Source organism: Eucalyptus grandis, chromosome 6, assembly GCF_016545825.1.
Source record: "Eucalyptus grandis isolate ANBG69807.140 chromosome 6, ASM1654582v1, whole genome shotgun sequence".
NCBI classification, from domain to species: Eukaryota; Viridiplantae; Streptophyta; class Magnoliopsida; order Myrtales; family Myrtaceae; genus Eucalyptus; species Eucalyptus grandis.
The window spans coordinates 46,469,205-46,493,637 of NC_052617.1; the positions used below are offsets into that span (position 1 = coordinate 46,469,205).

General features: G+C 39.8%; 2 protein-coding genes, 1 long non-coding RNA gene and 1 pseudogene across 4 annotated transcripts; 3 read left to right on the top strand and 1 right to left on the bottom strand.

Moving 5' to 3' along the window:
* Positions 1-1,683: 1,683 nt before the first annotated feature.
* Positions 1,684-7,609, top strand: LOC104450332 (protein S-acyltransferase 21-like). Its single transcript, XM_039315562.1, has 10 exons — positions 1,684-1,774; positions 3,555-3,671; positions 3,758-3,878; positions 4,275-4,387; positions 5,139-5,207; positions 5,819-5,890; positions 6,029-6,157; positions 6,472-6,552; positions 6,674-6,727; positions 7,068-7,609. The coding sequence occupies exons 1-10, from the start codon at positions 1,730-1,732 to the stop codon at positions 7,176-7,178; spliced, it is 912 nt and encodes a 303-aa protein (XP_039171496.1). The 5' UTR covers positions 1,684-1,729; the 3' UTR covers positions 7,179-7,609.
* On the bottom strand, positions 6,832-9,045 carry LOC104450331. 2 transcript variants are annotated; one of them, XR_726684.3, is made up of 3 exons: positions 8,805-9,045; positions 8,084-8,207; positions 6,832-7,269 (listed from the first exon to the last, which is right to left on the bottom strand). It is a non-coding gene; the product is annotated as an uncharacterized LOC104450331 (long non-coding RNA). The 2 variants fall into 2 exon arrangements; XR_005552193.1 differs by having other exon boundaries at positions 6,832-8,207.
* Positions 9,046-10,406: 1,361 nt separating this feature from the next.
* On the top strand, positions 10,407-14,103 carry LOC120286383 (annotated as a pseudogene).
* Positions 14,104-15,897: 1,794 nt separating this feature from the next.
* On the top strand, positions 15,898-24,146 carry LOC120286195 (protein S-acyltransferase 21-like). The gene is made up of 10 exons (XM_039314616.1): positions 15,898-16,050; positions 17,467-17,583; positions 17,670-17,778; positions 18,054-18,259; positions 19,500-19,568; positions 21,029-21,100; positions 21,239-21,367; positions 21,722-21,802; positions 21,923-22,015; positions 22,869-24,146. The coding sequence occupies exons 1-10, from the start codon at positions 16,006-16,008 to the stop codon at positions 23,838-23,840; spliced, it is 1,893 nt and encodes a 630-aa protein (XP_039170550.1). The 5' UTR covers positions 15,898-16,005; the 3' UTR covers positions 23,841-24,146.
* The last annotated feature ends 287 nt before the right edge of the window (positions 24,147-24,433 follow it).

Genomic DNA, 24,433 nt, shown 5'->3' on the forward strand with positions numbered 1-24,433 from the left:
GAGAAAGACCCACCAAGCAAGCACCAAAGCAGAGTTGCTCAGCATCGAGCCCTAACAATTAGATCTTTTTTGTTCTTGATCTGTATGATTAGATAAGGTTTGGCATTCGGTTATTAATTCATTATGATATGTGAAAAGTCCAATTCTCTCTGTTTAATTGGTAGTGCAATTTCCGATTAAGCATTAACATCGTCAAGGATGAAGTTTCCACTACAGTGATCGATCGTTTGTGTCCCAATTGCTACCGTTTCTTGCCCTTACGTATGTGAGTTATTACCGTAGTTGAAGAGACGAGATCACTTTAATTAGGGCGGTAACAGCAGCCGCCTCTTCAATTCATTTTGCCTCGTTTCAGATTTGATACGCAGCCTCGTTTGGCTTATCACTTTGTATTAAATAAGGAAAATCTACTCAATGTTAAGACTTTCACAGTGTGAATACAAAACAAAAAAAGAATTGACGTACGCCATATCAAATCAGGGAACAAATGCAATGTTATTTTCTGGGCCTCTATCCATAAAGTCCTAGTTTTGTAAAATCAATTCAATTTAGTTCTCCATGCATATAATATAGTGTTCAAAGAATAAGGTAATGTGTCGAGGACTCAAAAGCCAAAAAAAGAGAAAACCTTTCTCTACTCGCTTGATGGACTTCCTCAAAGAGGGCTTCCACGATGTATAACGAACTTCCATCTCTGAATTTTTCGATTTTTCCCTGCCCTGTTCTAATTGCGTGAATGAAAAAAATGGAAACAGAGGAAAAGAGGGAGAGCATGAAAGCAGAAGCACATGGGCTGAATTGGTACGGGGGAATCTGATTTTGGTTATTCAACCGAAGCATGATACGAGATTGATAATTTGATATTACCTCCAAAAATGTCGCAATCACCACCCACTTTCTTCATGCTCGAGGTAAAATGAAATTTGATGATCGTTAGTCTGATCAATGATACCTAAAACGAGAAATTGCGTGGCATGTGCACAAACTTTCTCAATAGGACTTCATTTATAGGAAAGTACTCTCAAGGTATTTAATAAAAAGGAAATTTTGTATTTGAAATAATTCGACTTCAAAGTCATAATTTCTGCGGCAAATAGGGTAAAATGTATGTTTGCGCATATGAATTTGTTAAGAGACACGGATATTCATGTTACTAAAAAAAAATTAAGGCCTTCTTGTTTATGAAGAATGATTAATTTAAAAATATTTTTTAAAAGCAATATTTTGCAATGAATTAATGGAAAGAAAAATTCATCATACACATAAATATTAAGTCATAAATTATTATCGATAATAAAAACATTTTTCTTTGACTAACTTTAAGCAATACGAGTTATCATATTTTTTAAAAATTAATTTTTAAATTAATATTTTTTTTGTAAAATAAAATGAGTTTATGGGAAAATTTCTACGAAGCAAAAACTTTAGGGCCGGCTTCTTAGCATCGAACCGTTTCTCTAATGATGCCCACCCAGAAATTGGGCGAAAAAGAAGAAGGAAGAGCGTTTGGAGAAATGAGTTATTTTTTTGCCGAAAGAAATTCATTTATTAAATAAAACCATTAAAACTAAATAAAATACGGTCCAACACTATTCTATTTTTCTCCCCTCTCTCTCTCTCTCTCTCTCTCCGTTTTCTCCTCCTCCTTTTGGGTACACAAAGAAAGTTCGGTCGCGAAGCACTCACCGGAGCCTGCTCTTGATAGGCGTGCTCCGACCCGGTTCCAGCCATGTCTAGGCGTCACGGCTGGGAACTCCCCGCTGATCCCTCCCAGGTAACTGCACTCCCATGCATTCCACGCTCGCTCGACTGCTTGTGCCAGTGAGCGATTGCATGTCGCATTTCCTCGTCTGGCGTTCCGTCGAGTGTGGAGTTTTTGCTTTTTCGTGGATCAGTGAACGATGCGGACCGAATTATGGTTTCGTCGTCAATCTATTTCGATAAAGCGTTGTAGTGGCGCGGGTGGCGATCGTGGTTTTCTTCTTGGTTTTTGGAGCTGGATCTGGTCGCTGATTTGTTTGGACGCTTTACGACTTTTGGCGTAAGCCATGAAAGCTTCGCGTAGAGCTGGTAAAATGGGTCATAAACCCATATTATGACCAATTTTTAGTTAAATGGGTTATATATAAGTCGAGTGAAAGTTAAATATAAATCAGAAATGGATCTGAGAAAGTAAAACATAAAAGGAAATAAGTCTAAATGGGTTATTAGGTAACCGTAGCGTTTTTTTAACGTTATAAAAACTTTTTTTAATAAAAATTGAAATTATAATTATTTTTCATATTTCAATTTTGTTTCTTTTTCTTCCTTCCTTAGCCGGCCGATTGGGGTGGCAACCGCGACAGACTAGGCGAGGCTCAAGCTCACCGGTAGGTCGCCGATGAGCCTCGCCGGATCGGCAAGACTTGAGCTCGTTGGCGTCGGGCGGGGCCTTAGCCTCGTTGGATCGGCGAGATCGAGCCTCGCCCGACATCGGCGAGCTCGATCTCGCCCGTGGCCAATCGCTGGTTGTTGTCGTGGCCAGCAGCCGGCCGAAGAAGAAGAAAAAAAAAAAAGAGAAAAGAAAAAAATTATTAAAAATAAAAAATTATATTTTAAAAAAATAAAAAAAATAAAAAAAATATATTTAAAAATTAAAAATTCGATTATTTAAAAATATTTTTAAAAGAATTATAAAATTTTCCATTAAATTTGTATTGCATAAATATTGTTAAAAAAATTGTATTGCATACAAATGTTTTAATAATACTTTTTTTAAAAAAATCATAAAAATGAGCCTTTTAGGTTTAGTTAAAAAAATTTAATGTTACAATTTTTAGTTATTCAATGGTATGTTCACTTCAAATAAAAGAAGCATGTGCATAGTCTAATTTTTTATAAATATTTCAATTTATATTTTTTAAAACTTTTTTTTTATTTACTATTTTTAATTTAATTTGAAGTTTTAATCCGATTAGCATATAGTAGAAGTGGGTTTTCTTAGATTATTAATAGGTTTTAGCAATATGGGTCAAGTTGGGTGTGGGTCGAGTACAAGTCGGGTTTGGGTATGGGTCATTAGATTTATACTATAAGAATATAGGTCAAAACGGGTTAAATGGATCAAATATGGATCAATCCATTTTTGACCCGATCCATACCCGACCCGACCCATCCATTTGCCATCTCTAGCTTCGCATAACTGTTCAAAGTCAAATTTAGATTCTTTTTCTGAAAAATATTTTTCTCCAATTTGAACCTTTCGGCTTTCGCCACGAGACGGAGCACCACAGTAATTCTCACATGAAATTCCCTGTTCCCCATTCAGAAATTCTTAAACAATTTCGCAAGCCGTACGAACCATTTTCACGGAACTTTTTTTGCCTGAATGTTCTTCGTTTAATTTATGGGAATCGGGTTCAGTTTTGGATCCGGCTAACTTTCCTGAAGAGAAGCTTTTCATGTCGTGCTGATGTCATCATGGCGTCGATGATTGGGCTGAAATTTCATCATGCGTTCCGATCACCGCGGTCGTCATTTTACCGTACTTGATTCATCTTTATCGATGTTTGCAGGTGGTGGCGATAACAGGTTTTATTTTGCTATCTGGGGCATTTTATGCCTTCTTTGCTCCCTTTCTTGGAAAGGAGGACACATACGAATATGTCGCGCTCGGTGTTTATTCATTGTTGGTAGGTGCACTTGGACTCTTTTTTCCTGTTTCGTGTGAATGTGCTGCCGCTTTTATATCTCACGGTTATAACGATTTTGCTTCTAGGCTCTCTCCGTATTTGCACTGTATGTCCGGTGCACTGCCATCGATCCTTCTGACCCTGGGATCTTGGTCGAAGTCGACAGAACTTCAGCGTACCAATCACATAGCGGAACTGATTTAGCTGGTTGGTGTAGTTTTTGTTGTTTTATTGTTGTTATCATGATCCAGGGAAGAACTTGCTCATTAAACTGTAATAAGACTAATACTTGCTCATTAAGCTGTAATAAGACTAATTAATCTGAATTTTCTTTCCAATCTGTCCTCTTCTTTTTCTGGACCAACTAAGCACACTAACGTTTCAGGGTAATTTTTTACTCTAGTCTCTGCTAGAGGCTGAATAATGAGTCACTCAATTTGCTGGTGTGAGAAGCACTACATGTACTTGGTCTTTCCCACGTTTTCTTAGATGAGCTTCATATAAGACCAGGAAATACTGTTTCAGTGGAAGAGCCTGGCGAAGCAGGTCTGAGGAATGGAAAAATATCTGGTAGTCATAATGCAAGTTGCTATTCGATGTTAGGGGGATTTTTCTGTGGCTTCCTTGTCAAGGAAGATTGCCGCAAGGATGAAGATCATTTGGAGGAACAAACAGGAGACGGTGATGAGATAATTTGCACTATATGCAATGCCGAGGTAAGATCCTGAAATCTGGTTCATGGCTCCACCAGCCCATGGTTACCTTTAAATGTGGAGTTGGCCAGGCACTAGGAAGACATGCCGCAGGGTTCCCATAATAGAAAGCTTATGCATTGGTGCAACATATGGAGGCAGATATAAATAAATTGCAGAATTTCGAACTGAGTTGGTAGCCCTGCCTCTATAGAGTTTGAGGTACTTGAATCAGTCGTTTAGCTATGGCCTCATTTTCTTGTTGGAAACCTTATAGGTCTTTTCAGTCTCCTTGGAGTCTTTTGATGATCTTGCAGTTAGATGAATTTGGAGCTAAATGGCAGTCGTTTCTCCTTGTTCGTTCATTCGTCTTATTATATGACAAATTGGGAATTGGAATGCGTATCTTGACTGACACGATTATAATGCAAAATTCATGAACAACAGCATTTCACTGAATAAAAACATATGCTTGCCTCTTATGAACAAGTTCTATGCCTGATCCCATTGGACAGGTAAGGCCTAATTATTGCCGTTGTTTTATTGTGCTTAACCCAGCAAAGGTAGATTGGTACTTCTTCAGACATTTTATTGCTGTTTCAATTTTCATACAAAAGTGCATAATCCCATGTGATTCACTGTTTTCTGTTCATATGAATAGTATTTCAATCTGTTTGTCGAATCCTCTTGGTGAATTTACCCTGCTTTATGTGGTTCATTCCGAAAGAAGAATGACATATGACTTACTCCAGAGCTTGCATTTTGTTTCTCACAGGTACGCAAGTTTAGCAAACACTGCCGAAGCTGTGACAAATGTGTTGATGGATTTGATCATCATTGTCGAGTAAGTTCTGTTCGCTCATGAATGGCCTAATGGTGATTATTGATTAACGTGTATAGTTTCCATGGATGTATTAACGAGGGATGGCTCTAAAAGAATGATTGCAAAAGTGATGGAGGGAAAATTCCTTACAAGTTGTCGCAGTCGGAGAAATAAAAGATAGCAAAAAGAACAAAAAACGGGGTTATATTAGAGTTGAATTGAAGCTGGAACAGAGAGAAATATTCTAGGGTTATAAAAACCAATGATGTTTATTGAATGAAGAAAAAAACTAATGACAGAGAGAATTAATGACCAGTATATACTAGGCTTACAGAAGAAAGACGATCTCAGCCCACCATCTAAAGTAAGAACTTCTAGACTCAACGGCTGGAGCTCATTAGAAGTCACGTGATTGGCATGCGACTACTTTCTAACCTAAAGCATAATAAAGACTTAATAAAACAGAAAAGACCTAGTACAATGGAAACTGAATTAGGATCCTACATCAAATAGGATCAAGTCCCTTAAAGCTGCATTTCTTACCATCATTTGCACTTGTGTTTTGGGATGTTATGCTCATGTTAGCTTTTATGTGTTGGGGAGTGTCTGACCGTATTGCATCTTCTTTTCAGTGGTTGAATAATTGTGTGGGAAGGAAAAACTATGTCACCTTTGTGTGTCTCATGGCTGTAAGCCTTATTTGGGTGAGTTTTCGTTCCTTGCCAACTATCCATAACATCAATCTACCTACAAATATGTTAGTTTTCTCCTCCTAGTCACATTTCCTTAATTACATTTCTTAAATGGACTGATGCATTTGCTTGGGCCTTTATCTTCATCAGCTTGTTGTTGAATTTGGTGTGGGAGTTGCTGTCCTTGTCCGGTGCTTCGTTGATAGAAAGGGCACTGAAGATCAGATAATTGACAAGCTTGGAGTTCGATTCACACGGATTCCCATTGTCATTGTGGTGGTATGTTGTTTCCTTTCATTTACCTCTTCATTATAATAGCATAAGTTTGGCTATCTGAATGAAAAAGTGGGTATCACTTGGTCAGTTGACGACTCTCTCATGCTTTTCATGCATTATTGTTTATTTGAAGTACGCATGGTTCTTTAGGTCGCACTTTTTGTGTGTGCTTTGGTTGAGTCATGTCAGAGACTCTCTGATGTACTTCTCTGCTGCTCACGATCCGGAAATTGAGGATGACCTCTGAGCAACTTGCTTTACTCAACACAATTAATTATGGAGATGATATTGCTATATCATGGATTCTTTCCTTGCAGACCCTATGTACTGCTGTTTCTTGTCTGGCCACTGTCTCTCTTGGAGATTTATTCTTCTTCCACATGATTTTAATTAGAAAGGTTTGGCAATGAATCATGCCTCTTCCTTTATTTATTATTATTTAAAAAAAAAAAAACTATGCCTCCTCCTAGCCAACATTCTTTCAAACGGCATTTTAGTATACTTATTTATTTTGTGCAGGGTATAACGACATATGATTATGTAGTTGCAATGAGAAGACAGAGTCTTAACCAGGTACAAGTTATTCAGTATGCAGATGCACTTAAAGCAGTTAATGCGCAACAATTTGTTGCGCTTGCCTGGAGGAAGTTAGAAAAGCATGTGTACTAGGAGAGAACTTTAATGTAAAGCTAATATTATGTCCAAATTTGTTTTCCCTATATCCATAAATAATAGGATTTCAAAAGTATTGTGTCTGGTACAAAAAATAAAGGCGATGTTAGATCTAAAATTTGGTTAAATGTCGAATGCTGCTTCCTATGCACTTGCGTGTATGCAGATGGAGCTAGAATCTTTGTTATGGACCATGCTGACTGTTTTGGCTGAATATATTTCCCCTTGTTTCGTTGAGCAGGATGAAATCATTCCACACTCGGAGACAAGACGCCTCCCCTCCACAGTTGATCCAGATGCTACACAACCTGTTTGCATAAGTGCATGGAAGCTTGCAAAGTTAAGACTCTAAGAAGGCAATCAAAGCAGGTGCTAAAGCGAGAGCATCTTCGTCCGTTCTACATCCCGTAAGTTCTCGACATCATCCATCTGTAGGAGGTGATCTGCAGAGTCTTAACCAGGTACAAGTTATTCACGACAAATGAGTATGTAGTTGCAATGAGAACACAGAGTGAAGCACCTGGACCATCTGTAGTTGTTCGAAATGCTCTCTCTCATCCATTCTATTAAAAGCTACAGTTTCCCTTTCAAGCTTCTATGGGTATATATCTTCGATTGACAAAGCAATCTTGAATTTGTAAGACTTTATACTACATTCTATAGTTCCAAGTTGGCTTGTAAGACTTTATACTACGTTCTATAGTTCCAAGTTGGCTTGTAAGACTTTATACTACGTTCTATACTTTCAAGTTGGCTGATCCAATGAAAATGAACTTTTATCTATTGAGATATTGACACAAATAATCATTAAATTTTGGCTCAATATGTAATGTGGTTGCTTTGGTGCAAAAGACAGAAAGTCAGAACATTACTCTCTCGTGCCATAACATTTCAGTCCCCTCTTTGGAAGAGGTTGCTTTGGTGCAAAAGAGTTACAATTTACCACGTGCCTAATTAATGCAAAAGAAGTCACAGGAAAAGTCATAGATGTAGAGTATGTAGCTAAGCATGACAAGTTCAGAATGAGTTTAGATTCGTGGTCTTTTGACAAGCACCTAAAGTGCGCAGATTACTTTACGTGCTTTATCAACACCCATATTCACCACAGGTTACTTGTGTATATTGATTCAATAGTCATCAGGTGATATCAAATGGCTATGCAACATAGTTGGACTCCAACAAGCAATCATTGACCACAGGAGAGAAACTGAGATTGGGGAGCACGAAATTGCAGGAAGCCAGAAGTCATAATCATACCTAGCCTGAACAGTGAGTTTCCGAGAAGTGCAGACTTTCACTTTGCCTGCATAATTTGAAGCGAACGATAGATTCTTGCAGCCTGGTCTCCCAAGAAATTGGTTTGGTGTCTTCGGAGACGTCCCTACAGAAACAAATCAGAACATGCTATTTAAAGACGGCGAGGACGACCGTGTAAAAGAGTTTTACAACAGAACGGAGAGCGCTTTACATCAACGACAAAATAACAAACACCTGACGTTCAAAACACAATTAGCAAGCGTATGACCAGTAAGGTACCCACCATTTGTCTGGCCGACAACACCAAATTTATCGAATGGTTCAGTGATTCTAAACCTGGAAATAGGTTATTCATCCAACTTCGATCTCTGCTGCGCCACCAAGAGGGCATGAAAAGGACTGCCACAGCAAAATGGTCAACTCTCTCCCCCTCCCTCCCTCTCGCTCCCCAAGATGATCCATCCATCTCGAAGAAGCACGATTCGTGTCCAACTATTTCCTAGGGAAGAATCCCAATGACTAGAGCAGTTTCGCGGGGGAGCCACGTTTGAGCAGATCGCATTCATTTAATGGAAATAACAACGGCAATGACGCGACTGAAGGAGCGAGAGGATGAATTGCGGTTCCAAAAGGCACTCGTTAGACCCAGATGATCGACGGCGTTTGAGGACGTTTTGAGGTTCGAGAAGTCAAGAGTGACGAAATGCAGGAGAGGACTTACCAAATGAGAAGCCGTCTGCAGGTTTGCTCACTGGCCTCGATGGGCACGACGCTGCAGCCATTGTAGCGCAGGCGCGACTAAGGATGCGTGCCTGTGTCTGCTTGTAGAGAGAGAGAGAGAGAGAGAGAGAGACAGAGAGAGAGAGGAGTTCAGCTCAGTCAAGACGAGATCAACGATGAGAGAAGTAGAGGGAGAGAGAGATGATCTCCTTCGTTTCGATGAGTTCGATGTGCAAACTGGACTGGAGTTTCGTTTTCTTCAATGTCATTTGTTATTTGGGGCCCACGCTACTTAGGCAAGAGCTTTTGTTTTCTCCATTTCTTTTTTTTTTTCCTAATTTGTTTTAAGAAAAATAAATAATTCAATATATATTTTTAAAATACCGACTACATCACTTATAAAAATAAACCGACGGAAAATATTCTCACCATGCATGCATGCAATTTTTTAATTATAGATTATTATCAATGATGTGAATATTTTTAATTAACTAATTATTTCAACCGATATAGGCGATTTTTTTAGATCATTCATTCTTTATGTAACAAATAGAGATAAAAGCTAATTTTTCTTTTGAAAAAAATTGACGTTGCAAAGAAAAGAGTACTCTTGAGCTGATTATTTTTCAGAAAGCTCATTACCTTTTCTGTGGTTGGATGAAGCACGTGATTGATAGTTTAGATACGCGAAAAGGTGATTTCAACCAAACTTCCAATTTTAATATATATATACATACATATATATATATATATATATATATATATATATATATTTGAAAAAAAAATACTCATTTGTCTTTTATCTATTGATCAGCTAGGCGTAATCCTAGACTCTGGATTTGTCTCAACAACTATATATAACCTATTCATAGCATTATTCTCAAGTAAAATAAAAGAATAGTTCAATTCTCGAGTCTTGAATCGGTTCATGTTTATTCACCGATTTGATATGGACCCGAGTATGTCATAAAATTACTTCATTTGAACTTTAAGATGTAAAATTTGAAGATTTTCCTCAGGGTAAGGGAAGAAAAACTTTTTCTTCAATTGAGAGGATAGTTCGTGCAGGCACCAGTATATTGAAATAAGGAACGCATCTAGGTTAGGTGTCGGATTACTGGGTTATTGCTAGAAGTCTCAGTTGGAAGCTTGCTTCCTGCTGGTTAGACATATGCTTTGCACAATTCTAAGAATTGGCATGTTTAACCAGGACCCTATTCATGTTTATTCATTGATTTGATAATTATTGTCACTGCCAAAGTCATTTGATTCGACAATAACTTTCGAAACGCAAAGAAGACAAAAACGAGAATCCCACCGCGAATGGAGCTGGAATTTAGGTCAACGTCGAACGATCTTCGTTCTCGGACAACCTGTGACGAAAGTGTGCATAATTTTATTCCCTCTTCTGTCCCCAAATACGTGCTCCAAACGTTTATATTCTAATTTGCCCGATTGGAATTCGAAACAGCACATCATCGCTCTTGCTCTCTTTTGTCCCATAATCTCTCTCGCTTTCTTCTCTCTCCGAAATGAGGAAAGATTTGAGTTCGTCGGTCTCTATCGGTCGGACGCAAGCATTGGTGTAGAGAGAATTCAGGCCATGGCAGGTGCTGCAGGAGGCCAGTTGTTGCAAGAGTCGCCAACGTGGGCGATCGCCACCGTGTGCGCGGTCTTCATCATTGTATCCGTCTTCATCGAACAGTGCATTCATTTTTTGGCCAAGGTATATTGTACTTATAGCGTTAGCATTGTACAATAAATTTCTTTACTGTTGTCATGGAATTCTTACTCTGTGGTGAACTGATGATGGCAGTGGTTCAAGAAGGACCAGAAGAAGGCCATGATGGAAGCCTTGGAGAAAATCAAAGCCGGTATAACACCATAATTCCATTGCTTTATAGTGTATATCACACATAATATCTTGTCAATCGATAAAATAAATTTCAACAATGCATATCGTGCATGACTATGGAATTATCGTGTTCGAGACCAACGGGCTATGATAATTTGGATGTGCAGAGCTCATGCTGCTAGGCTTCATATCTCTAGTGCTCACCGTGAGTACAGGCGTCCTTTCAAAGATATGCATCCCTGCTAGTTATGGCAAAACCATGCTTCCGTGCATGTTCAATCACGGAAACAAGGATGACGATGACGATCATGACCACGACCATGATCATGACAGGCGAAAGCTTCTTTCCATTGCCCCGGACATGATGTGGCGCCGATCTTTAGCGGCTTCCACCTTGGACGATTACTGCTCCAAGCACGTACGACCTCCTCCCGAGCTAATAAGACCCTTTTGACAGTTTTGTGGTCACTGTTCTGTTTTCGTTCTTGTTCTTAAGACGTTGATTTTGATGGGATTTGAAAACAGGGGAAGATATCGTTGATCTCTCAGTCAGGGCTGCATCAGCTGCACATCTTCATTTTTGTCCTGGCCGTCTTTCACGTTCTCTACAGCGTCGTCACAATGGCACTAGCGAGGGCTAAAGTGAGTCTCTTCCTTCATTGCAAGTTCTTAAGAGCGATGCGTTTGTTCTTGCTGCATCATGGTCTATAGGTATAACCTGTTATTGGCCAATTGTTATGATCCGAGGCCTGGATTTTCGCTGTTGAATGGCGATGGCATTTGGCCTGAGATTAGGTGCAAGAGGCATGCAGGAATAATATGGACTTCACTAGATTAGACGTTAACTAAGTACTTAACGCACCTGATCTTTGATTTATCTAAATATTTTCGTACATAAAGTATAAAATGGTTAGCATTTTAGACTTATGTTTATTATAAATTGCGATGCTATGCGATATTGGATGCCGATCCTCTTAATTTAGGGACGTTACATGTACTTGGCACAAGTCTCTACCCTGTATGTGTGCACGTGCAAGTGCAAGGGCAATTCACAATCCTTGTTATAGTCACGCTGTTGTTTACTTTTTCTTAATTAGCCCATAAACTTCTTGGGCCCAAAAAAGCCCTCAAAGGAGCCGGCCGATGTATCGCTGTTGTGAATGGGTTCGATCGGATCATAGCCCATTTCTCAGTCCACAAAAGTTCAGATTAAACGATTTCACAAAAGTCCTCATGAAATTTTGATTTTGTACGTTGATCAGACGAAGAAGTGGAAGGCTTGGGAAGCAGAAAGCTCATCTATGGAATACATATATACTCATGGTGATTGATCCTAACTAATCCTCTCCCTTTCGGTTGAACTCGAAACTGCAGTTTCGTTAATCATAATTATAATGTTGTCGTCAATTGGTAATGGCCGGTCCTGTTATAATTTCTAGATCCGGAGAGATTCCGATTCACTCATCAAACTTCTTTTGTGATGCGTCACTCCGGCTTCTCAAAAGTCCCTGGAATCAAATGGATCGTAAGTCTTGCATTATCTTCCCATGTATGTGGTCATAGTCCTTAAATTTAAATTCCCTTGCATTGCAAAGCACAGCGGTTTTGTTTCAACACGGCCTCTTAGTCCATTCTACTCTTATTTATCGGCTCACGTTTGTCGATTTGGCCCTCGCTCTGTTCATGACTGACCCTCAAATCCTCATCACCAGGTTGCTTTCTTTAGGCAATTTTCCGGATCGGTATCGAAGGTCGACTACTTGACGATGCGCCATGGCTTCATCAACGTGAGTTTAGAGCGGGGAAATTTTACTAAGCCTGTGCCAAATACCTGTGCATGAAAGTAGTCTTCATGGCTCGTTGTAAGACTTTTTATCGTTTGCATTGAAATGAGAAATCGCACTTATCATTTGCCTTCTGTGGGAAACCAGCGCAGGCCCATCTGGCTCCTAATAGCAAATTCAATTTTCACAAGTACATCAAGAGGTCTATGGAAGATGATTTCAAGGCCGTCGTGGGAATCAGGTGCTTCTTCTCTCGGTGAAGAAAATTGAAATGTTACTATTGCAGCAGCAACATGCACTGACATTTTGATCGGAAGCTGATTTCTCCTTTTCAATTTTCGTTCCACGTTGCAGCTTCCCACTGTGGATCTTCGCAATTCTGTTCCTGCTGCTGAACGTATACAGTGAGTTCTGCAGCTCTAGTTCGCAGGCTTCTGCAATGAGTCCTTGTTTCTTCATCTTCTAAGATGGATCTCCTCGTGTTAATCTTTTCAGAATTGTACGCGCTCACCTGGCTATCGTTGGCTCCACTTCTCGTAAGTTCATGCATAGCCCACTTCTTTGCCTACTTCAACTAAGAAGTTAAAAAAAAGATCGTTGGATCAATCTCTCCTCAAACATTCAAACTTCATTCAGAAAAAAATTTATATTTTGTGATCCCAATTCTTGTAATTCACCTCTAGCGTGTATGCGAGACCCTTTGGTACTTTGCGAATGTCTGAATCAATTATTTGCGACAATCTTTCGGGCACATGTTAACACATTCTGATGCATTTCATACATTATGATTAGGTTGGCGCATGGTACATACTGAAGTATCACGATACTTTTCTTCTTCTTGTTTTGGTTTTTTGGTGGATTGCCAGATAATTCTTTCAGTGGGCACAAAGCTTCAAGTGATCATCATGGAAATGGCTCAAGATATCCAGGACAGGACCAGTGTAGTCAAGGAGCTCCACTTGTCGAGCCACACGACAAGTTCTTCTGGTTTAATCGGCCTCAGTGGTGTCTTCTTTTGATCCATTTCACTTTATTCCAGGTATGTAAACACAGTGTTTTCTGCTGTGAAAATAATGGGTATTGCCCCGTTAACAAAAACGTGTTATCCCTTCTTTTTTCCCGGATACAGATCATTTTTGTTTCGATTCGTCCCCAAACTCGAAACATCTAACTCCAGTTGTCTTTCGATCATTGCAGAACGCCTTCCAGATGGCATTTTTATTATGGACTTGGGTATGAATTTTTTCTCATGATCTGATTCCATTTTACCATTTTTTATTTTTCTGTTGGTTTTTCATCAGTGGTGTTTTAAATGAATCCCCCTGATTTGGAAATTATGGTGCGATATATGATGCTAATGGACATCGCGACATGGATTGATGCAGTCGGAGTTCGGGTGGAGATCATTCTTCCATGAGAACGTGGGAGCTATTTTGACTAGGGTTCTTCTTGGGTTGGCACTTCAATTCTTGTGCAGCTACATCACCTTCCCTCTCTATGCTCTAGTCACCCAAGTGAGTTCTACCATGAAACCTTTTCTTATAGACATCCATGTCCTTTTCTTATCCTCTTCCTTAGGTGAGAATTTGCAAATATTTTGCAAAGAGTTAGTTGACTATGTGGGGTTGATTATGTCGGGTTTCAACTATCTAAATAGCTAACAATACCTTGATACATCGGCCTTAAATTTTTAGACGGGCATTGTAGATGGGTCGATGATGGTCTGACATGAATCAAATAGAGGCCGTTTTCTTTCTTTTTTCGACTCTGACATATGGATGAGCCCATGAGAAAGACCCACCAAGCAAGCACCAAAGCAGAGTTGCTCAGCATCGAGCCCTAACAATTAGATCTTCTTTGTTCTTGATCTGTATGATTAGATAAGGTTTGGCATTCGGTTATTAATTCATTATGATATGTGAAAAGTCCAATTCTCTCTGTTTAATTGGTAGTGCAATTTCCGATTAAGCATTAACATCGTCAAGGATGAAGTTTCCACTACAGTGATTGATCGTTTGTGTCCCAATCGCTACTGTTTCTTGCCCTTACGTATGTAGGTTATTACCATAGTTGAAGAGACGAGATCACTTTGATTAGGGCGGTAACAGCAGCCGCCTCTTCAATTCATTTTGCCTCGTTTCAGATTTGATATGCTGCCTCGTTTGGCTTATCACTTTGTATTAAATAAGGAAAATCTACTTAATGTTAAGACTCTTTCACAGTGTGAATACAAAACAAAAAAAAAGAATTGACGTACGCCATATCAAATCAGGGAACAAATGCAATGTTATTTTCTGGGCCTCTATCCATAAAGTCCTAGTTTTGTAAAATCAATTCAATTTAGTTCTCCATGCATATGATATAGTGTTCAAAGAATAAGGTAATGTGTCGAGGACTCAAAAGCCAAAAAAAGAGAAAAACCTTTCTCTACTCGCTTGATGGACTTCCTCAAAGAGGGCTTCCACGATGTATAACGAACTTCCATCTCTGAATTTTTCGATTTTTCCCTGCCCTATTCTAATTGCGTAAATGAAAAAAAATGGAAAAAGAGGAAAAGAGGGAGAGCATGAAAGCAGAAGAACATAGGCTGAATTGGTACGGGGAATCTGATTTTGGTTATTCAACCGAAGCATGATACGAGATTGATAATTTGATATTACCTCCAAAAATGTCGCAATCACCACCCACTTTCTTCATGCTCGAGGCAAAATGAAATTTGATGATCGTTAGTTTGATCAATGATACCTAAAACGAGAAATTGCGTGGCATTTGCACAAACTTTCTCAATAGGACTTCATTTATAGGAAAGTACTCTCAAGGTATTTAATAAAAAGGAAATTTTATATTTGGAATAATTCGACTTCAAAGTCATAATTTTTGCGGCAAATAGGGTAAAATGTATGTTTGCGCATATGAATTTGTTAAGAGACACGGATATTCATGTTACTCAAAAAAATTAAGGCCTTCTTGTTTATGAAAAATGATTTATTTAAAAATATTTTTTTAAAAGCAATAGCTTGCAATGAATTAATGGAAAGAAAAATTCATCATACACATAAATATTAAGTCATAAATTATTATCGATAATAAAATCATTTTTCTTTGACTAACTTTAAGCAATACGGGTTATCATATTTTTAAAAATTAATTTGTAAATTAATCATCTTTTGTAAAATAAAATGAGTCTGTGGGAAAATTTCTACGAAGCAAAAAACTTTAGGGCCGGCTTCTTGGCATCGAACCGTTCCTCTAATGATGCCCACCCAGAAATTGGGAGAAAAAAAGAAGGAAGAGCGTTTGGAGAAATGAGTTATTTTTTTTGCCGAAAAGAAATTCATTTATTAAATAAAACCATTAAAACTAAATAAAATACGGTCCAACACTATTCTATTTTTTTTTTTTTTTTTACCAAAAAAAACACTATTCTATTTTTCTCCCCCTCTCTCTCTCTCTCTCTCTCCCCGTTTTCTCCTCTTCTCCTTTTGGGTGCACAAAGAAGGTTCGGTCGCGAAGCACTCGCCGGAGCCTGCTCTTGGTAGGCGTGCTCCGACCCGGTTCCAGCCATGTCTAGGCGTCACGGCTGGGAACTCCCCGCTGATCCCTCCCAGGTAACTGCACTCCCATGCATTCCACGCTCGCTCGACTGCTTGTGCCAGTGAGCGATTGCATGTCGCATTTCCTCGTCTGGCGTTCCGTCGAGTGTGGAGTTTTTGCTTTTTCGTGGATCAGTGAACGATGCGGACCGAATTATGGTTTCGTCGTCAATCCATTTCAATAAAGCCTTGTAGTGGCGTGGGTGGTGGTGGCCGGCGGCAGCCGGCGACAAAGCGAGGCGAGGCTTGAGCTCACCGACAAGTCGCCGACGATTGGCAAGGCTCGAACCTTGCCAGCCGGATCTGGGCGAGACTTGAGCTTGCCGGCGTCGGGCGGGGCCTCGGCCTTGCTGGATCGGCGAGATCGAGCCCCGCCCGACACCGGCGAGCTCGATCTCACCTCGTGGCCGGTCGTTGGTCGTCGTCGTGGCCGGCGGTTGGCCAAAGAAGAAGAAAAATGAAAAAATAATTATTAAAAATTAAAAATTATATTTTAAAAAATAAAATTTATATTTTAAAAAATAAACATAATTAAAAATTATATTTAAAGAATTGAAAATTCAATTTTTTAAAAATATTTTAAAAATAATTATAAAAATTTTCCATTAAATTTGTATTACATAAAAATTGTTAACAAAATTGTATTGTATAAAAATGAGCTTTTTTAGGTTTAGTTAAAAAATTTTCACGTTACAGTTTTTAGTTATTCAATGGTATGTTCACTTCAAATAAGAGAAGCATGCGCATAGTCTAATTTTTTATAAATATTTCAATTTATAGTTTTTTAAAGCTTATTTTATTTTATTTACTATTTTTAATTTAATTTGAAGTTTTAATTCAATTAGCATATAGTAAAAGTGAGTTTTCCTAGAATATTAATAGATTTTAGCAATACGGGTCGAGTTGGGTATGGGTCGAGTACGGGTCGGGTCAGGTATGGGTCATTAGATTTATACTATAAGAATATATGTCAAAACGGATTAAATGGGTCAAATATGGGTCAACCAATTTTCGACCAATTCATACCTAACCCGATCTACCCATTTGCTAGCTCTAATTTCGCGTGATTGTTCAAAGTCAAATTTAGATTCTTTTTCTGAAAAATATTTTTCTCCGATTTGAACCTTTCGCAGCACCACAGTAATTCTCACATGAAATTCCCTGTTCCCCATTCAGAAATTCTTAAAACACTTTCGCAAGCCGTACGAACCATTTTCAGGGAACTTTTTTTGCCTGAATGTTCTTCGTTTAATTTATGGGAATCGGGTTCAGTTTTGAATCCGGCTAACTTTCCTGAAGAGAAGCTTTTCATGTCGTGCTGATGTCATCACGGCGTCGATGATCTTTAGAAAGGCTGAAATTTCATGATGCGTTCCGATCACCGCGGTCGTCATTTTACCATACTTGATTCATCTTCATCGATGTTTGCAGGTGGTGGCGATAACAGGTTTTATTTTGCTATCTGGGGCATTTTATGCCTTCTTTGCTCCCTTTCTTGGAAAGGAGGACATACACGAATATGTCGCGCTCGGTGTTTATTCATTGTTGGTAGGTGCACTTGGACTCTTTTTTCCTGTTTCGTGTGAATGTGCTGCTGCTTTTATATCTCACGGTTATAAACATTTTTCTTCTAGGCTCTCTCCGTATTTATACTGTATGTCCGATGCACTGCCATCGATCCTTCTGACCCTGGGATCTTGGGAACTTCAGCGTACATATCACATAGCGGAACTGATTTAGCTGGTTGGTGTAGTTTTTGTTGTTTTATTGTTGTTATCATGATCCAGGAAAGAACTTGCTTATTAAGCTGTAATAAGACTAATTAATCTGAATTTTCTTTCCAATCCGTCCTCTTCTTTTTCTGGACCAACTCAGCACACACGAACGTTTCGGGGTAATTTTATACTCTAGTCTCTGCTAGAGGCTGAATAATGAGTCACTCAATTTGCTGGTGTGAGAAGCACTACATGTACTTGGTCTTTCCTACGTTTTCTTAGATGAGCTTCATATATGACCAGGAAATACTGTTTCAGTGGAAGAGTCTGGCGAAGCAGGTCTGAGGAATGGAGAAGAATCTGGTAGTCATAATGCAAGTTGCTATTCGATGTTGGGGGGTTTTTTCTGTGGCTTCCTTGTCAAGGAAGATTGCTGCAAGGATGAAGATCATTTGGAGGAAGAAACAGGAGACGAGGATGGTTTATATTGCACTTTATGCAAGGCCGACGTAAGATCCTGAAATCTGGTTCATGGCTCCACTAGCCTATGGTTACCTTTTGTTGGTGTTTGTGGAAGCGTGTGTTTGATGTGTAGGCAAGTGTGTTTTGTGTGTGAACTTTCAAGATAGCAAAAGAACTGAGAACAAAATGGGCAAGGGCAAAGTAATAATAGGAGTAATAATAGGAATGTATAAAAGAGAGTGGCAAAAGAGAAGTACAATGGGAAAAAAAAAGTTCTTTATTTAGTTATTGTAGTACAAAGGGAAGGGGAGGAGCTTGCTTACCTTTATTGGTCTACTACGCTCCCTCCCTCTTTCGTATTTATAGGGTTCTTCACCGACTAAGTACAACATTCTAGATTTGTGAAGAATACTGTCTACTTAGGCTTCATCTAGGAAATTCTAGATTGTAATTTAGCCACTCTTCTTCTAACTTCTACACTTTTCTTTGCCGCCTAAGCTAGATTTTCTTTTTAAAGGATTTTTCTTGTCTTTTCTAGCTAATATCAATCTTGAAGTTTCTAGAAATTGGATCAACAATTCAACACCTGTACATGTGGACCTGGCTAGGCACTAGGAAGATGGGTTTCCCATAATAGAAAGCTTATGCGTTGGTGCAACATATGGAGGCAGACATACGAAAATTGCAGAATTTTGAACTGAGTTGGTAGCCCTGCCTCTATAGAGTTTGAGGTACTTGAATCACTTGTTTAGCTATGGTCTCATTTTCTTGTTGGAAACCTTATAGGTCTTTTCAGTCTCCTTGGAGTCTTTTGATGATCTTGCAGTTAGATGAATTTGGAGCTAAATGGCGGTCGTTTCTCCTTGTTCATTTGTTCGTTCGTCTTATTATATGACAATTGGGAATTGGAATGCGTATCTTGACTGACACGATTATAATGCAAAATTCATGAACAACAGCATTTCACTGAATAAAAACATATGCTTGCCTCTTATGAACAATTTCTATGCCTGATCCCGTTGGACAGGTAAGGCCTGATTATTGCCGTTGTTTTATTGTGCTTAACCCAGCAAAGGTAGATTGGTACTTCTTCAGACATTTTATTGCTGTTTCGATTTTCATACAAAAGCGCATAGTCCCATGTGATTCACTATTTTCTGTTCATATGAATAGTATTTCAATCTGTTTGTCGATTCCTCTTGGTGAATTTACCCTGCTTTATGCGGTTCATTCCGAAAGAAGAATGACAAATGACTTACTCCAGAGCTTGCATTTTGTTTCTCACAGGTACGCAAGTTTAGCAAACACTGCAGAAAATGTGACAAATGTGTTGATGGATTTGATCATCATTGTCGAGTAAGTTCTGTGCGCTCATGAATGGCCTAATGGTGATTATTGATTAACGTGTATAGTTCCATGGATGTATTAACGAAGGGATGGCTCTAAAAGAATAATTGCAAAAGTGATGGAGGGAAAATTCCTTACAAGTTGTCGTAGTCGGAGAAATGAAAGATAGCAAAAAGAACAAAAAAACGGGGCTAAATTAGAGTTGAATTGAAGCTGGAACTGAGAAATATTCTAGGGTTATAAAAACAAATGATGTTTATTGAATGAAGAAAAAAACTAATTACAAAGAGAATAAGGTGCATTTGGTAATGATTCTGTTCCCGGGAACTGATTTTGACAAGAAATGGTTATTTTTGATTCTGTTCCCGGGAACTGATTCTGACAAGAAATGGTTATTTTTATTACCTGTTCCTTAACCGATTCGAGTAAAACAACGTGTTTGATAACTGTCTAAAATTTCTAATTATGGAATAGAATTGCGTTTGATAACGTGTTCATTGATTCTGTTCCAAATTATTTTTTTTAAATTTTTAAATAATTTTTCTACTTTTTTTCCTTCTTTTTTTTTTTTTTTCCTTTTATCCTATTTTTCTTCTTCTTCTTGTGGCCGGTCGCCGGCGACCTCACCGAGCGTCGGGCCCTTGGCGAGGCCCTCGTCGCCCGAGCCTCGCCGGTGGACGGCGGGCATCGCCGAGGCGGGCGAGGCTCGCTCGGCCACGGCCGGCTAGGCGAGCTCGGCCGGTGGCGGGCGAGCCTCGCCGGGTTGGGCGAGGCTCGCCGGCCACCGGTTAGGCTAGGCGAGCCCGGCCGATGGCGGCGGGCCTCGCCCATGCTCCCCGGCGAGGCCAAGCCTCGTCGGTGGTTGGGCGAGCCTCCGCGAGCTCGCCGGATCGACGGCCGGCGACCGGTGGCGGCGGACGGCGGCGGGGTGGTGTCGCGGGATGGCGGAAGGAAAGAAGAAGAGTTTTATTGTGTTGATTCTCTTTTTGATTCTCGGACGCGAGAATCAACTTTTTATTTATTCTCAAATCTTCTCCGGCGATTCTGGGAACAAATTTTTTTACCAAACGCGATTCTCGTCCTAAACGATTACGGAAACAAAAATTAGAATCGATTCTGTTTGGCACGTTGCCAAACAGGGCCTTAATGACCAGTATATACTAGGCTTACAGAAGAAAGACAATCTCAGCCCACCATCTAAAGTAAGAACTTCTAGACTCAACGGCTGGAGCTCATTAAAAGTCACGTGATTGGCATGCGACTATTTTCTAACCTAAAGCATAATAAGGACTTAATAAAACAGAAAAGACCTAGTTGATGGAAATTGAATTAGGATCCTACACCAAAAAGGATCAAGTCCCTTAAAGCTGCATTTCTTACCATCATTTGCACTTGTGTTTTGGGATGTTATGCTCATGTTAGCTTTTATGTGTTGGGGAGTGTCTGACTGTATTGCATCTTCTTTTCAGTGGTTGACTAATTGTGTGGGAAGGAAAAACTATGTCACCTTTGTGTGTCTCATGGCTGTAAGCCTTATTTGGGTGAGTTTCCGTTCCTTGCCAACTATCCATAACATCAATTTACCTACAAATATGTTAGTTTTCTCCTCCTAGTCACATTTCCTTAATTACATTTCTTAAATGGACTGATTCATTTGCTTGGGCCTTTATCTTCATCAGCTTGTTGTTGAATTTGGTGTGGGAGTTGCTGTCCTTGTCCGGTGCTTCGTTGATAGAAAGGGCACTGAAGATCAGATAATTGACAAGCTTGGAGTTCGATTCACACGGATTCCCATTGTCATTGTGGTGGTATGTTGTTTCCTTTCATTTACCTCTTCATTATAATAGCATAAGTTTGGCTATCTGAATGAAAAAGTGGGTATCACTTGGTCAGTTGACGACTCTCTCATGCTTTTCATGCATTATTGTTTATTTGAAGTACGCATGGTTCTCCGATCAAAAAAAAAAAAAAAAAAAAGTACGCATGGTTCTTTAGGTCGCACTTTTTGTGTGTGCTTTGGTTGAGTCATGTCAGAGACTCTCTGGTGTACTTCTCTGCTGCTCACGATCCGGAAATTGAGGATGACCTCTGAGCAACTTGCTTTACTCAACACAATTAGTTATGGAGATGATAGTGCTATATCATGGATTCTTTCCTTGCAGACCCTATGTATTGCTGTTTCTTGTCTGGCCACTGTCCATCTTGGAGATTTATTCATCTTTCACATGATTTTAATTAGAAAGGTTTGGCGATGAACCATGCCTCTTCCTTTATTTATTCTTATTTTTAAAAAAAAAACTATGCCTCCTCCTGGCCAACATTCTTTCAATCGGCATTTTAGTATACTTATTTACTTTGTGCAGGGTATAACGACATATGAGTATGTAGTTGCAATGAGAACACAGAGTGAAGCACCTGGACCATCTGAAGGAGGTGATCTGCAGAGTCTTAACCAGGTACAAGTTATTCAGTATGCAGATGCACTTAAAGCAGTTAATGCGCAACAATTTGTTGCGCTTGCCCGGAGGAATTTAGAAAAGCATGTGTACTAGGAGAGAACTTCAATGTAAAGCTAATACTAGGGGTGTGCATGGTCCGGGCGGGCGGTTCCCGACCTAGAACTAGGAACCGCTTGCTAATGACCGGTTCCGAAAAATTGGAACCAAGATCCACCCGCTTGTTGCATGGATCCACTTGAGAACCGGACCAGTGGTCCGGTTCTCGGATGGATCCATGGAACCGATCTTGACGCGAAACAATTTTGGTTTTCAACATAGAATGACCACGTGATATCAAAGCAAGCCAAATAAAGAAAAACCAAATTTAAGTACGTGGAGATGCGGACGACAGGAGAAGTAAACGCAACAAATTTACAAATACGGTCCGGGCGGTTCCAGGGTATTTTGCACATCCCTAAAGGGAGTGAGATGAGATTTGGAGTTTCTTTTAGTAATTTTTTTTTAATATTAAAAAGGTTCCGGTCCGGTCCGGGTGGGCGAGCGGATCCGCCCATGGAACCGAGAACCGGACCGGTATCCACCGGTTCCCATAAATTGAAACCGGGAACCGGACCAGTTCCCTTAAGAACCGCTGGTTCTGGGCGGTTCCGGTCCGATTTCGGGCGGTCCAAGTGGTTTCCGGGTATTTTGCACATCCCTAGCTAATACCGTGTCCAAATTTGTTTTCCCCATATCCATAAATAATAGGATTTCAAAATTATTGTGTCTGGTTCAAAAAATAAAGGCGATGTTAGATCTAAAATTTGGTTAAATGTCAAATGCTGCTTCCTATGCACCTGCGTGTATGCAGATGGAGCTAGAATCTTTGTTGTGGACCATGCTGACTGTTTTGGCTGAATATATTTCCCCTTGTTTCGTTAAGCAGGATGAAATCATTCCACACTTGGAGCCAGGATGCCTCCCCTCGACAACTGATCCAGATGCTACACAACCTTCAGACAAGGGGAGAAAGATGCCCCAACGATCTGTTCGCATAAGTGCATGGAAGCTTGCAAAGTTAGACTCTAAGGAGGCAATTGACGCAGGTGCTAAAGCGAGAGCATCTTCGTCCGTTCTACATCCCGTAAGTTCTCGACATCATCCATATAATGCTGACCACTTATCCAGCAGCAACATAAGTGGAAGAAGTAGCCTGGTCACTTCTGACTTAGGGTTTCACGATAGAAATGCTAGAGCAGGGATGTCACGAGCCAAAAGTTCATATCGACTGAGCCGGACTAGTAGGGAAGATACCGAAACCTGTGGTCACAGCCTTAGCAACATGAGCAGTCCTCACCTCTCTAATCTAACCACTTCTCCTTTTGACAATCGAATTGCGAACCGAGATCACTTCAACCCAATATATCGGTCATCAGCATCCCAGTCTCCACGGTCGGCCAAACAAAGTGAAGGAAATGAAAATTCTCTCCACATGAATGTGCCCCAGCATCCTGGTAGGAAAAACTTGGGTGCAGCCGAGAGCACTAAATCTTCGGTGTATGGGGATCGAGAACTAGAAGCAGGGGGGTTCATATCATTGTCTAAAGGTGTTGGCTCGTCACAGATACCAGGGTCCAAGCTTGTATACACTGGTCGATCCATATTCTTCGACGGCCCTATCGTGAATGAACAACCAAACAGAGGAATGGGGAGTGGGATTGTGGCTCCTAACTGGGAAAGAGGGTCAACATCAAATTATTATCAGCAGGGTAGATCCCAGAGGGGTGGTCAACTACCTGTTTTTCTTCCGAGTGATAACCAACGATTGTCTCAGTTCCCTTGAATGCTTAGATGAGCACCTTGTTTGAGCGTAGAATTAGAGCAGACACATCATCTTCGACTCCACTCCACTTCCTTGTGCAGGTTTTAGGTGATTAGTTGGTCTGTGTACTTAATTGTTCGAAATGCTCTCTCTCATCCATTCTATTAAAAGCTGCAGTTTCCCTTTCAAGCTTCTACGGGTATATATCTTCGATTGACAAAGCAATCTTGAATTTGTAAGACTTTATACTACATTCTATAGTTCCAAGTTGGCTTGTAAGACTTTTATACTACGTTCTATAGTTGCAAGTTGGCTCATCCAATGAAATTGAACTTTTATCTATTGAGATATTGACACAAATAATCATTAAATTTTGGCCCAATATGTAATTTGGTTGCTTTGGTGAAAAAGACAGAAAGTTAGAACATTACTCTCTCGTGCCATAACATTTCAGTCCCCTCTTTGGAAGAGGTTGCTTGGTGCAAAAGAGTTAACATTTACCACGTGCCTAATTAATGCGAAAGAAAGTCACAGGAAAAGTCATAGATGTAGAGTATGTAGCTAAGCATGACAAGTTCAGAATGAGTTTAGATTCGTGGTCTTTTGACAAGCAC